Raw genomic sequence first — 14,045 nt, 5'->3', positions numbered from 1 at the left:
ACCACAGGTCTTCATAAATCAAGTGATCAGCTGCATATGTTTATTTAATTATATTCAGACCTACAGGCCAGGCAAAATATATGAGTTTTTTATTTATTAGTCAGCGCATAAGTACATTCAGGTTGCACAACTCTTTCCAAAAATAGTAAAAGCATTTTTAGCCATCAACATCTGCTAGAACATCGATTACAATAAAATCAAACTTCCATTACAGTCCATTAACAGTATCATCTGCAACACCTAAAATTAACAAGTCATTACTTCCTGAATGGCTCACACTTCAACCTAAATAATTCTATGATACTATAATCAATAAGCCAAAAGAACTGTCCTGCTTGTGAGAGTGATTTTAAAAGCATATGCCAGTCCTGGAAAGCTTCAGCTTTTTACTCATTTTGTCTGTTGAGCTAAAAAAAAGAAAAAAAAGAAAAAAAAAAAAAAGAGCACAGGTTTGTATCAAGTTAACAAAGAAACAAATGGTGCAGAATCTCTAAAAGAAAGGAATTACTCTTGCTAAAATCAAATGTACAATATAACTTCTACAAACACAATACTAATAATAGTTTAAAAAACTATTCAAGCTGCAACGCAGTTTCTTGTGCTCCTGCAAAGACAATGCAACCAGAGTTTCTCGGAATAGAAATAAACGCCACTTAATATCTTTCTCCAAACACAATAAAGCTACCATGTGAGGCAGCTTGTGAGTTCAAGCACTTTGACTTTTTCTTCAAGTTCACAGGACAAAAGCCCTCAAAGGATGCTAATACTCAGTCGCCTGTGAGTGGCTGTCGCAAATTAAGCTTGATCTTTCTCCATGCCAAGCGCACCAACCCCTCTTTCTGGGATTCAGTTCACTCTGGCAGGGCTTCCTGTCCTGGTCAACCACCAGGAGACATGACTGTAGTAGGACTGGTAAAAATAACAGCTAAAACGTTCACAAAGTGAACCTCTACCTTTTACGTTGCAACAACATCCACCCCTTCCTCTCTGATAAAGCACTTTTCCTAAGCTAACCTCCAAGAGTTTTGCAAAGAATGTCAATATTTAACTACCTCTAAAACAACAGGGGAAGGTATTTATCCAAGGTCAATAAGCAAAGCAAAGGAGAATCAGGAATTCAGACTAGATCACTTGAGTGCCACTGCAGTGCTTTGTCCCTCAATGACTCTTCAGCTGGCATTTTTATTTAATTACACTAGCTAGGAGCACCAGCATGCTACTTACACCTCTTCACTTCACAGTTCTGATCCATGTCTGGTACTTATCTGGAAGTGCAGCGCTCATTAGCGTGGTATACACTGTGTTACTGGTAGGGAAGGAAAGAGGCAAAGAGTTAAGTGACACTCCAAAGGCAAGAAAATTAATTTCTAAAACTAGCAAAGCAGCAGAACAAATCTTAGTGAAAACAAACGTTCTGCTTAGGTACACAAGGGTTAGAAAGAGTGGGGAGACTGATAAAAATGAAGGCTGGTGGCACAAAATTTTAGTATTTTTCCCCCCACTCAGTACAGCAAAGGAACTATATTTCTACATCTGTTTTATCACTGTATTAAAAAATTAGTATTGCTAATCTTAGCAGTTACACAGACACAACCTTCTCCTTTCCAAATTTCCTCACGTTTATAACAGAGTAGAGGAAGTCCTGGTATTAACTTTGAAGAAGCCATTGCCAAGCTCTAATGCGAATGGCTGATCCAGAGAATACGCTGAGCTTGATACAGAAGTAAAACAAAACAGGATAACCTGCAAAGGTGCAATTTGTGGAATAATGCAGAACAATAATGGCGCACTGAAATAAATCTCTCTTAGAAATCCTATAAATGGTACCTAAAAGCTATGTTCCCACTTACTGCCTTTTCTTTTTTTCCCTTTTTACACATCAAGCAGAGCTACATCAGAAGCTCCCAAGAAAGCCATTTTCAGTGTTAATGCAAATACAAAGGTTCCAAAAATGAAAGGCACAAATGACTCAGGATAAAGTCCAGCTCCTCCTCTAAGCAGTCACTTGTTTCACTACTACAAAGGAACTTCCCATTACCAGTCCGAGCCTAACAAAGTGTACTTTCTTGGCTAGAGTGACAGACCAAAGAGGAAGAGCACTGTGGAAGCGAAAAAAGCATGCCACGTGCACAAGCAGAAATCTAAGTTGGGAAACTGCAAGATCTTCAGACAGACACATAGGAAGATCCTAAGGAAGTTTGTGATTGACTTCTAAGTGGTGCAAGGCATGGCCAGAGGCATTGATTAACATCTCTGAATCTAATACTTACTTGTTTAAGACTGGCTTCACTGACAACACCTGTACAGAAAGTTTGAAGAGTTGTCATTTTGGTAAATGAAGAGAGAATTAAAAGGCTATTTAGAAGCAGTAGTAGAATGAAGTTATGAAAAGGAATAATGCAAAGTCAAGAATTTCTCTTGCTGTTTGTTTGCGGTTTTTTAAATATCAGATAATTTCACAAAAAATATTTTTTAAAAGCCCTCTGAAACACAGAACATTTAAGTTCTCAAAACTAACTGGTAAATAACACTCATGCCTAACACTTTATCTGCCTGCCATAATATTTGTAATTGTGCTTGAAATAAGGAACTGCACAAAGATGATGGCGATGGGATTCACCTCGTGCACCTTCCACTTGGATTGGTACACTATTACAAAATGACTATCTATGCAAGCATGTTCAGAAACATTTAACAAACTTAGCAGTCTTAAACTCTCCAGAGATGGTTGTAAAGTACACCTTTTTCACCATGCCTTCCTTGGACAGCTTTTAAATCCCTGACAAAAATGCAACTGCACTTCTGCTTTGAAAAAGAACATTAAGTCACAATGCAGAATTTAAAAGCTTACCTTAAAAAGCGTATCAAAATTGATGTTCTGCTGTCCAGTAGCGTTGAGAGCTTTGATGGCTGCAGTTCTGCAGGAAAACAATGTAGTATCATTAAACACAGCTTACTGTTCCAAAGGCTACAAAGCACCAATGTGAAAAACGTCTCACTAAACGCCTTCACATTGAAATGCTTGCCTTGGCCTAAAATAATCCAGAGTTCTGCACGACTGAATCTAGTCTCACACTGCTGAAGCTACTCTGTAACTAACTACAACACTGAGTACAGACCAACAGGAATCTGTCAACAGCTTTTTATATACCACACAGCCTAAAACCTAAAAAATGTCATCTGCAAGCACCTTCCTAGTGCCATCAAATAGTTTTGTCATTGTGAATCTAAATCCTTTAGCTTTTACTAAACTGCTTTATAAAGAAATTTTGGGTACATGCCTTAGCCTTGCAATTTTTCATCTTTTATGCCACTCAGTGCCACATAGACTTTCCTCTGGCATGCATGAATATTGCTCCTTACCTCATCTGTTCCCTTTTGAGTGGCATTACAGAAACTGAATAAGCTGCCTGCTCAATGAGCTAACACCCATTTGGAGAAGAAAACACCCAAGTCTCTTAAGCTTTTTCAAAATAAAAGTGTTATATCACCACAGAGCTCCAAACTAAATTTACCTTCGATCGTCAAAAGGAGGAGGGGTAGTCCAATGGTCATAGTTTGTCTCCACACGAAACCACCTATATGTAACACAACACACAAACATAAACACAAGCAAAAAGGCGAATTGGTAGGTAATTAACAAAGACAAAGAATACAGTATCTCTGTATTGCCAAAAGGAAAAAAAAATCCCTCAAAAGCCTCTTTCCCATGTCTCTTGCAAGCCCAGGGGGTCCTATGTTGATAAAAATAGCAGCCTTTACCGTAAACTAATGAACACAAATCAAAAAGAAGAAACCTCTGAAGTCCTGCTGGTGTCCGTGACAAAGCTACTACTGACTACAATAAAAGGAAGATCAGATCTTTAAAGAGATGATCGGAGAAAAGATAGGCATGTGATGCAGCCTGCAGCATTCCGGTTGGAGTACACAGAGCCAACAGGCCACCTGGCTGTTGCCAAGCCAGTACCCGCTGGCTGACTGTACGCATTAAGTGCCCTTTTTCACCGCAGGGCAACTATCTTATTATCTCCTTCATATATTAAGCTGTCAATATTAATTGACAGGAACAATTATTTTTGAGCTACCAACCCTTCTACCAAATTGGGTCAAAATTAATTTTGAATTGCTGAATTTACCGGTAGAATATTTGGGAGCCAGACAGGAGAGGCCCTCAAGTCTTGTCTCCTTTGGAATCTGGCTAAAAAATAAACACATACAGGTGTTCCTTCCACCCTCAACCCTCTGGACTGCCCCAACCTGACAAGGTGGTGTGATTCCTTCTCAAAGAGGAGAAACTGGGGTTCCTTTCAGAGACTTTCAAGCTTTCCCTGTCCAGCTGTAAGCATTAGTAAGAGATGCCCTGGATCTCTCAAGAATGTTGGGTCACTAAGCCTACCTCTCACTCAGAAGGGAATATGAAAAAGCGAAATAAACTGGTTTTTAATACTTACGCTCCACCTAAAGGATCAAGAGGCCAGAGATCGGCTGGCCCTCTTCTATTCCTCGTTATGACCATGCCTTCTTTGGGTGATACACCTCCTACAATATAGTAAACTTCAGCAATGATGGGAATGCCAGCTAGTCTGAGAACAGCTGACTGAAAGTCCTCTGCTCTGCTCAGGGTCTAATGCAAAAAGGAGATCACAGTGAAACAAAGATCACAGAGCACAGCCAAGCACAAAAACGAGCACTGGGACATCTTAAAAAGAAGAAAAGGTCCAGCTTTTTTGAAAATAGCAACTGACTGTAAAGTGCTACTTGAAACATGTTTCCAAACAGACAATCATATGAACATGAAATGCCTATGACTAGTAAATTAACTCATTAATCCCAACTTTGCAAATATTCAAAGAAAACAGTAAATATAAATGCACATATACACACCCATACATGTACACATTTGTATATGGTGAAAAGTGAAAAAAGCTGGAAAATCTGCCATTCAAAAGACAGAGACATATCCTTACTCTGCAAATTCAACCCCCAGCAAAGGATTTTCCTGAATCCTCAGGAACACCCTCAGTCTTTCCATGTGAACAACAGGATAGATGAAAAGTGGATGAAAGCGGGGCGGGGGGAAAAACCTACTCAATGTTTTTGTCTTGCCAGTGGTTTCAGAGGATTTAGGTAACAACGGTGAGTAAGGCAGAGGCATTGCTTACAGCAAGCCTGTGTTCTCCTGCCACAACCAGGTGACTAACTTAGCATAAACTGACAGTCACTGCAGCCAATGAAGCTATTTTCAGGCACAGAGCCACAACCTACTGAAGTACGTCTTTAAAAGTGAACACTGTGCAGGAACTAAAAACAAATACGGGGAACGTGCATCAAATAACGTTGTTCAGAAAGACAGGGGAAACCCTAGAGAACAATTATTTCTGACAGCAACACTGCAGCTAGTAGTTTCAAGGCACAGCCTCAAGACACATCTCAATCTCAAAAAACTATGAACAGTAAAGTCTCCAGTAGACATTCCAGTTCTGCAGGGAGTTTGTATACCTGCAATTGTATCATTCATGCTTACTGTAATTCAAGAATCTGAGAAGCAGCAAATCTGTTTTATCTTAGTAGTACCCTAACACAGTACTCATAAAATGTGCTATATGAAATACCGGTCTAACTCCTTCCACTCACCGGTGAACTCTGCATTTTTAATATGGTAACATATCAAATGTAGTGTGAAATAACCACTGGGTGAGACACTAACCATCTAAGAGTGCAGCTGCCTCAATTTGTTAAATTACAAATCACAACTAGCTGAAGTAGTCCCTAGGAAGGAAGTCTTTGCACAGCTTCTCAAGGACTTTTGGCATTGATTAGAGATCGCCTCCCTGAAGGGCTGGAACTGCCTCTCTCCTACACATCGCTTTTGGGGACAACACCCATCTCCTCTTACAAAATGCATTTACTTATCAATTTATTGAATTTTCTGTGAAACTAGAAGTTGGAACATCAAATTTATTAGGAAGTTTGTAAGTACAAATGACATCACTGTGAAACATGAGACAATAACTCAGTGCACTTACATCTCGGACAAGCCAGCTGACAGGGTAATTCCGATTCAGAAAAGCAGCTATTGCATTTTCCCACCACCTACCACCCTCTGGGGAAAAAAAAAGAAAATAATAAAAATTACTATGTATGCATGTTACGTACATGCTGTGAAATCTAGCCTCCTGCCTTCCTTTCTTCTCCACATCCCATCTCTAGCTCTACAGTCTTTCTCTCTACTGTATTACAAAAGAGTGGTGCAACAAATTCTTTTAAGTTTATTTAAAGGGCAGCTTTATAAATTTATAAACAGGGCAGCTACATATCAGCATAAAATACCAACATTCCAGAAGAAGGGCTAGCAAAAAGCATAAAACCCAGGTGAAACTAGAGCTGAAATATAAATAGACAACAATCCCAGCTGAACTTGAACCACAGCAGCTGAAGTAACGACCCTGCTTTCCAGAAAGCATGTCAGACCTACAATGAGCGATCATTATCTTTTTGGTGTCTTCTGAAAGGTACAATATGCCCACAACCCTAACAGGCTGCCATAAAACAGCAGGAGTCTGAGGTACGGTGGACAATAAAGAAGACAGTGTTCAACATTGTACAGAGAATACACAATATCTCTCAGAACTTGCCAGCACTGGCAAGTCCTATCAAAAACTACCACATTTCTTCCAGTATTGATAACTTGCTAGCTGCTCAGTTTTAAAACTGTTTTTATTCATAGCTGAATTATAAGTAATGAAGAGTCAAAGGTGACTGTAACCAGGACTAGCACTTTGTAACAAGTATTTCCAAAAGAATTGCTGGTCCATTCCTACAATAGTCTACGTCTGTCAACTCAAATATTAGCAGCATCAATCACCTCATTATTCATCTTCCTGAACTATGTCAACAACAGGAAGAATTACACAGCTGAAAAAAGAGGTAGTGATGGTGTTTTTGTATTACTGGAGAAAATTAAGAGAACTAAGAAAAACAGCAGGACAAGGTTATAAATACTCATATGCCAAAACCAGAAAAAGCCAGCAGAAACAATGTGCTTGTCACTTGATAGACCTTCACCCTAATTTAAAGTCACCCCCCTTTCCAGCTGTAGTTCACATGCTTGTTTCCCAAAATTTTTTAGTTCAGTCGTATGACTGAACTCTTAGTTCGGATAAAGCAGCAAGCAGTCAGCAACAACTGATTTACAGGACTGCAGCATGTGTTGAATGAGTGACACGTGGCTGAAGTGGAGGCACACGGATGACAGCACATCAGCTGCTGATGGACAAGTGGGGCCAACCACACACGCAGGTTTGCAGTACTTGATTCCTCTATCAGAATCGGGAGAACAGAATGGGTTTGTGCATGGACTAAACGACCTCACTGTCGTCTCAGATGATCCTTGTACTGCAGGTTGAAGCACACTGCTGAGAAACAGCAGGGAAAGCAGGATGGCACTGGTTTTGTCCCCAGATTGTGCCTGTTCACAGACATAGGACTTTGCAAGATCTTCTATATCAAGCCTTTTGCAGACACTTGATACACTTAAGACTTTATTTCCAAGCTGATGTTAGTATGAACCAAAATCAGTTGCCATCTCTGAGTATCAGCCCAGGATACTGAGTTTTGAAAGGATTAAATAACTACACTAGCATCAGAAGCAGGCTCTTAAAAAACCCCATGAGTGTAAACTATGGAAATAATTTAGTGAATGCAACAAGGCAGTATTAACAAAGGGAACAGGAATCAAAAGGTGCACGCTCCATAGTAGAATCCCCACTCACAGAGATAATGAATATGTATATAACATATACAGTGAATAGCGGTTGCATAACATTAAAAAAATTGAAAACAAAAGATTGTTTAATTAAAAGAAAAGATTAAAAAGAAAAGAAAAAATGCTTACCACAATTGCAAGTGAAAAACATTTATTTTAGGTGTTGGTTCTAACTCAGACTACATTGCTTCCAGTTCTAACAAACAGCTAGGATTATGCTTCTTAAAAAGAAATGAAAAAAGAAAAAAAAGGAGTGAAGCAATGGAAGGGGCAAACCCAAGCTCTGAGTTAGACATAACTCAGTATCTGTGAAACTGAAGGGCTGATGGAAAAGGCAACAACCATTCCTTTGCCCTCCTGACAGTTACCAGCCCTCCTATTGTCAAGCTTTACTTCTCGGTATTGACATTTCTCAGCTTACTTCTACTACTGGATCTGTCCTCGGCTGCCTTTCCAGTACCTCCATGCATTCTCTCAGGCTCTGCTGTCTTTCCCCTAGATCTCTCAGTCTTACACTTCTCTTCCCATCCTCTCTTTGAAGCTGCCTCATGGGGACAGAGAATTGTGGAAGACAGAGAAAGGGACAGAGAACTAGGAAAGCAGCCATTAATTTACTATACACAACTGCACCTTTTTCCCCTCAGCCCCTACTCTGCTATCTCAAATTATGTCTCTTGAACAGAACACGTTAATTTGTCTTTTATGGCTTTCCTCAAGGTTCTCTGTCTCCTTTGACACTTTTCAAGGTCAGATGATGCTGGGCTGACAAATACCTTTCTCCCATGTAGCAGCCAAAAACCTGGCAGTGTGCTTTCACTCCCTGAGGGCAAGAGAAGTCATGCAACATCAGCTTCTTCCTGGCAACCTGAATTACATTTTTCCCTCTAGGAGAGTATGAGAGGAGGTCCCAAGCAGGAAACAATCAACTAGAATAGTGTACGTAACATCAGGTGGGGCAGACAGATTTATTTTACCTCGTTCATCACCGGAGATTGTGAACTTGTGTGGACTTTGTCCAGTCCATAAGCCTACGTAACCAAGAAACGTGGTGCCTTGATACGCTATCTGAAACCAGGAAACATGCAGTATTTTAGCATTCTGGAACAGAACACTAGTTAAAATACAGGCAACTTTCTGAAGCAGCATCCTGTACTTTTTTTTTCTGTGACTTTCATACAGAGGTTATTAGAAAATGCTTTGTCTTAAATTACAGCAAAATTTGCAAAGTAAAGAAAGACTCTGAGGACCAAAATTCACTGCATTTCATTTGTTAATGATCACAGACTGCTACAAAAGTACTGCTGAAGTTAGCAAGTTGCCAAGCAAGAAACAAACAAAAAGTTCTCCATTTGCAAAACAGACTAATAAATATAAAGAAAATCTCACTAACGAGGACTGCATTAGCAAGTAGTTCATTTTCAGAAATTTTCATCTAACATACACACATTGGTCAAAAGTTAACAAGGCCTTGGAAAAAAAGCCTCAAAATCAGTCCCTGCCAAAACTTATCTCTTTTCTATATTGTCTAGTACCTCTCTTCTTAATATTTTGGCATTTCCGTCTTTCAACATCTCCTTCCAAATAACGATCTTGAGATATTAGATTATGCTGTTCTATTTGTTCCAGTTTATCACCCCAGACTGCATGTCCAGAAAGCAAAGAAAACCAGCATTCATCCCACGCTACTAGAGAGATTGACTGTGCTGCTGTAATAATCCAGTAAACCTGGGATAGGAACCACATTCCCACATTAAATCCTGCTGCCTATACAGCTGTACGACCATACCCTGTTCCTTCACAGAAAACCACCCAGCCACCAGAGATGATACCTGCCCACTTTTTATAAACCGCACATCAATTGTAATCTTGCTTAATATATCGACAAAATTGTAATCCAGGTTCCGACCATGGTAAATGTTTCCTTTGTCATCCTGAGCGACAATACTAGTACAGAACCTTCAAAAACAAAAAGGAGAAAGAATGATCTAAGAAAAAGCTATGACAACGCTTTCAATATTATACTTGAACTAACTCAGCGTTTTAGGAGGAGTAACTGACTTTATCCTCTGTGAAGTATTTTAGTAACGTAAGCATACAAATGAAATGGGAACTTGCATTACATCATTAACACTTACACTTCCCAACCCTAGAGAACAGTCTCACCCTACATTTTCTGACAAATTTTCTTGCAAGTTTTAGTTTCAAATTGGAAAAAAAAAGGGGGGGACAGAATGGTTTGACTGAAGCTCTGCATAACTGCACAACACTACAATGTCCAATATGACTTAGGCATGATAACTCTAAGGGAAAGTCCTTTCCCGCAGAGTCTAACATATAAAACTGATACTTAACTTACCAGGTCTCACCTGGCTCAGAAACTCAAAAGCCTCACTACCATCCACATCAGGTCAGATATTACAGACCAGGTAGGAAGCAGCATTTCAACTTGGGAAAATTTTCATTATTTCATTTTAACACTTTTCTAAATTGAGATGAAAAGTGGTCTAAAACCATCCACAAAGCATCAGTCTGAAACTTTGTGGATTTCATTTTAACAGTTATAGATTATTTCAATTTGGACCCTGTTTGTATTTTTAATCACAACTAGATAAAAATTTCAAAGTCCTTTCAAACTGAAAACACCGGTTGTTGTTAAAGTATCAGCCATTTCAGTAATACGCTAACCTCTTCTCTAGAACAGGAAGTGTGATGGAGTTCCTTTTTTACTAACAATTTCAGTTTCATTGAAACAGGCTTTTCTATGAAGTATATTGAATTAGCAGGGAATTAAAAAATTATTTTCTGTGAAGTTATGAGTTTGTCATTCCAGTGATGCATAGAACTGTCTTTCAAAACTGCAAGAGTAAAAAAATTCTGCAGACAAGTAGTTTGTTCCCAGTTGATTTTTCTTTAATATTGCTGAGAAACTTAAAATTGCATGGGCCTTACCAGGGCTGACAAGTGCCCTCTATGAAATACTAAGAAAGCTAGCATTTAAATTACTATCTTATCTGATATTAATCCTTATTAAGAAAAAAAAACACCAAATACCACACATTAAGAAAAATAATAATCAAAATGCATACAAGTGGCTGTATGCAACTGTTTTTTTATTAAAATTATACTGAAAAATAATTCTAGAATCGTCACAGGCAATGCCAATTGTTTATTATTATCCTGCACATGCTTCCAGAGCAAAAAAAGACAAAGAAATGGAGTGTTTTTTCCACCGAGGTTGTCTGCTGTCATAAAGATACTACATCCATTTTACACTGTGCAAATCAAAAAATGACATTATACAGTCATTTATAAAATTCACATTATACAGTGAACATTCATTCAGAAAATGGTCTGGAAGCAACCATATCTCAGATGAATGGTTGAAATACTTAAATTGCAACTAATTCTTCTAGTTTCCTTTTTGGGGAAATAGGACAATTTAAATGACAAGAGTGCGTTACATGATGCACTTTGATGATAAATGAACGCAACTACTTTTGAATGGGTGGCCCTTCCTTATTAGCAGAAATTATTTTTGTACTTTTATACATTTACACAGATATATGTACACAAAAATATTACAGCTATGTGTTACCTTTATTAACAAATAAACACACTGCTTTGCTACGTTGTTACCTTATTAATAAAAACACTGCTCTGCATTTCTGGTTCAATTCAGGACATAAACTTCCTAATGAGAATGAAACCTTACAGCTGAATGCACAGAACAGGGTGAGATGAACAGTGCAAATCATCTATGATGTCTTCACCTGCCTTTGTGCATTCTCCCATGCTGAACCAAAATGAACCTCTACCCATTTCTACCAGATTCTCTAAGCGCCGGCCACTTACGCAGTAGACTCGTAGGCGAAGTTTAGCAGGACTCCATCTCCAAGACTTATTCCCAGGGCTTTGCACATCCCCCGAATTTCCCCTGCAAAGGGCTGCGGCATAAAGAACTCCAACTCTGCTGCTATCGGCCGAATGACTTCGTGGACCCATTTTGGTACACTTTCACTGCAAAATATGCTCAAGGCGTTAGCCAAGAAAGAGACACAAGAGATTTGCAACATACAGCTGGCAGCGAGACACCCACAGAGCCTGCCGTTTCTCTGATCGGGCTGTCCCAGCCGGCCACCCCTGAGCATCCCAGCCCTTCACCGCCTTCTCCACATCCCCACAGAAGCCCCTCAGGGTTCCTACTGTGCAATTTCTTCTTATTTTTACCAGAGATCTCCCCGGTCTATCCCCTGGCAAGGTTCCTAAGCGTATGAGAACTGGGGTAGTACTGAGTTAACGCTAAAAAAACAAACACAAACCCAACACCACCCCGAATTTTTGAGCTGGGAGTTCAGCAGCCCTGCGGCACGGCTTCCCCCTCCCTCCCTCCCGCCCAGGCCCGCAGCGGCGGGTCAGGCGGCGCACGGGAGAAGGGCACGACGGGCCCTGACGCGGGAGCGGCGGGGACTGCGGCTACCCCTCACGCCGCTCTGCCAGTGGCACAGGGCGGCGGGCCCGGCGGCCATTTCGCACCCCGCCGGGCTGCCCACTCCCGCCCCGCCGCCTCACACTCACTCGATGACCCGTGCGACGGCGGCGCGCAGGAAGGCGGGATCGAAGCGCCTCAGCACCGGCAGCCAGCGCTCCTCAGCGGGGCTGTCCAGGCTCACGTTACACAGCAGCGGGGCCGCCGCGCGGGGAGCCGGGGCCGCCGCTACCGCCCCGCACAGCAGCACCAGCAGCCCCCATTGCCGGGGCCACCGCGCCGCTGCCCGCCCCATGGCGCCAGCCCGGCAGCAGCCCCGCACCGGGCAGGGACTGCCTGAGGGGAGGGCCGGGATATGGCGGGCGCCGCCCTCCTCGGCCGCCCGCCCGCCCCGAGGCCTGACAGCCGCCCTCGACCCTGCCTCGGGGGAACGGCCCGACCTCCGCACAGAGAAGGAGCGGGCCCGCGGGGCGCCGAGGCGCTGCCATCCCCTCAGGGGCCCCGGTCCCCGCCGCCGAGCCCGCCCCGCCCGCCTGGAGGCAGGGACAAGAGCGATGAAAACACGGTAAAAACAGGTTTAAACTTGCGGTTGACATCGGCGGTTCATTTGTGAAATCGTTTATAAAAGGCAGCCCAATACTCTCGCTTTTGAGAGACAGGCAGACGCTTGGCAGCAAGTGGGGGTAGCTCACAGGAGGGAAAAAGGGAGGAGAGGAGACTAGACACCTGTGTTAAAAGTCAAAGAGGACAAAAAAATAATTGCCTTTCCCTTTTTGCCTCAGCTGTCATTCAGTTTTGGACACACGCACACCAAGGGAAACTGGGCTCAGTTGTTCAAGGACAAAAAAGAAACAGTAAAACAGGTTTTAGATGTAAAAGTGCATGTCCTCCACTTGCTGTGGCCTCTTCAGCCCCTGCTCCACACTCAGTCCCCCACACTGCCACAGCTCCTCTGCATCCATTCACCTCGCCAGCTCCCACCTGCACATCCTCCACAGGGCCAGCTCCTGGCTGTCATTCCCAAGTAGCAATCCCTGCCCTTCCCTCAGCAGGAGCACTGCATTTAAATATAGCATTTGAAGATGCATAAAGTTTCTACTTTTTTCTTCTCTCTCGCTGAAGGCTCTAAGGTGGTTGGTTTTTTTTGCTTTAGGAAGCAAGATGTGACAACAGAACAAAAAAGCCCCAACAAAAATAATCAGAATTAAAGTGAATACAATTGTGTATTCAACATAACAAACCTACCTAGGCTGAGTGCATTCCCATGTGGAATACAAACATTAATACTGTTTCCTAAGAAGGAAAGAAAAAAGCCACCCTACCAAATGCTTTTCCATTATATTGTGCATGTGGCACCTGTTTTGGCCACACAAGAAAACCCATTTCAAACACAATGAGGCAAGAGGTGTTGTAACTCCCTCAAGATTCCATTAAAGCAGGTGGCTGGGTAAGAACCCATCAATGGTCCTAGCGGAAGTCAAGGCTGAAGCAAGAGTTCCACCTCTGGCGTAAAGAATCCACAGATCCATGTTACTTATATGTGGATCTGTACACGTGGCAGTATATCCATGTGTACTTCAAAAATCAAACACCAGCAAGTCCCACCATGAGATGCATTGATACAGGAACATAAAGATTCCTTAGTTCTCCTGCATATGATGCTACCTTCCTATTTAAATGGCAACATGAAAACCATCTCCCATATACCAATGTTATTCTTGTTTTCTTCACAAACCATAATGAGACTGTTCTTCCTCCTAACTGCTCACTTGTACTAACTGTACGCTGTTACAC

General features: G+C 41.6%; 1 protein-coding gene across 2 annotated transcripts; it reads right to left on the bottom strand.

Annotated features, from left to right (window-relative positions):
• Nucleotides 1-18: 18 nt before the first annotated feature.
• On the bottom strand, nucleotides 19-12,644 carry NAAA (N-acylethanolamine acid amidase). 2 transcript variants are annotated; one of them, XM_056354818.1, is made up of 11 exons: nucleotides 12,341-12,638; nucleotides 11,618-11,782; nucleotides 9,595-9,721; nucleotides 8,740-8,830; nucleotides 6,027-6,103; nucleotides 4,452-4,624; nucleotides 3,516-3,578; nucleotides 2,852-2,918; nucleotides 2,271-2,299; nucleotides 1,225-1,306; nucleotides 19-407 (listed from the first exon to the last, which is right to left on the bottom strand). In XM_056354818.1, exons 1-10 carry the CDS (start codon nucleotides 12,544-12,546, stop codon nucleotides 1,231-1,233), a joined length of 1,074 nt encoding a protein of 357 aa, XP_056210793.1. In that variant the 5' UTR covers nucleotides 12,547-12,638; the 3' UTR covers nucleotides 19-407; nucleotides 1,225-1,230. The 2 variants fall into 2 exon arrangements, 1 of the variants encoding a protein (XP_056210793.1); XR_008824399.1 differs by lacking the exon at nucleotides 2,271-2,299 and having other exon boundaries at nucleotides 12,341-12,644.
• Nucleotides 12,645-14,045: the final 1,401 nt, after the last annotated feature.

Source organism: Falco biarmicus, chromosome 1 (assembly GCF_023638135.1).
Source record: "Falco biarmicus isolate bFalBia1 chromosome 1, bFalBia1.pri, whole genome shotgun sequence".
NCBI lineage: Eukaryota > Metazoa > Chordata > Aves > Falconiformes > Falconidae > Falco > Falco biarmicus.
The sequence above is the reverse complement of the archived record's forward strand: the minus strand, read 5'-3'. Positions and strand labels throughout refer to the sequence as shown.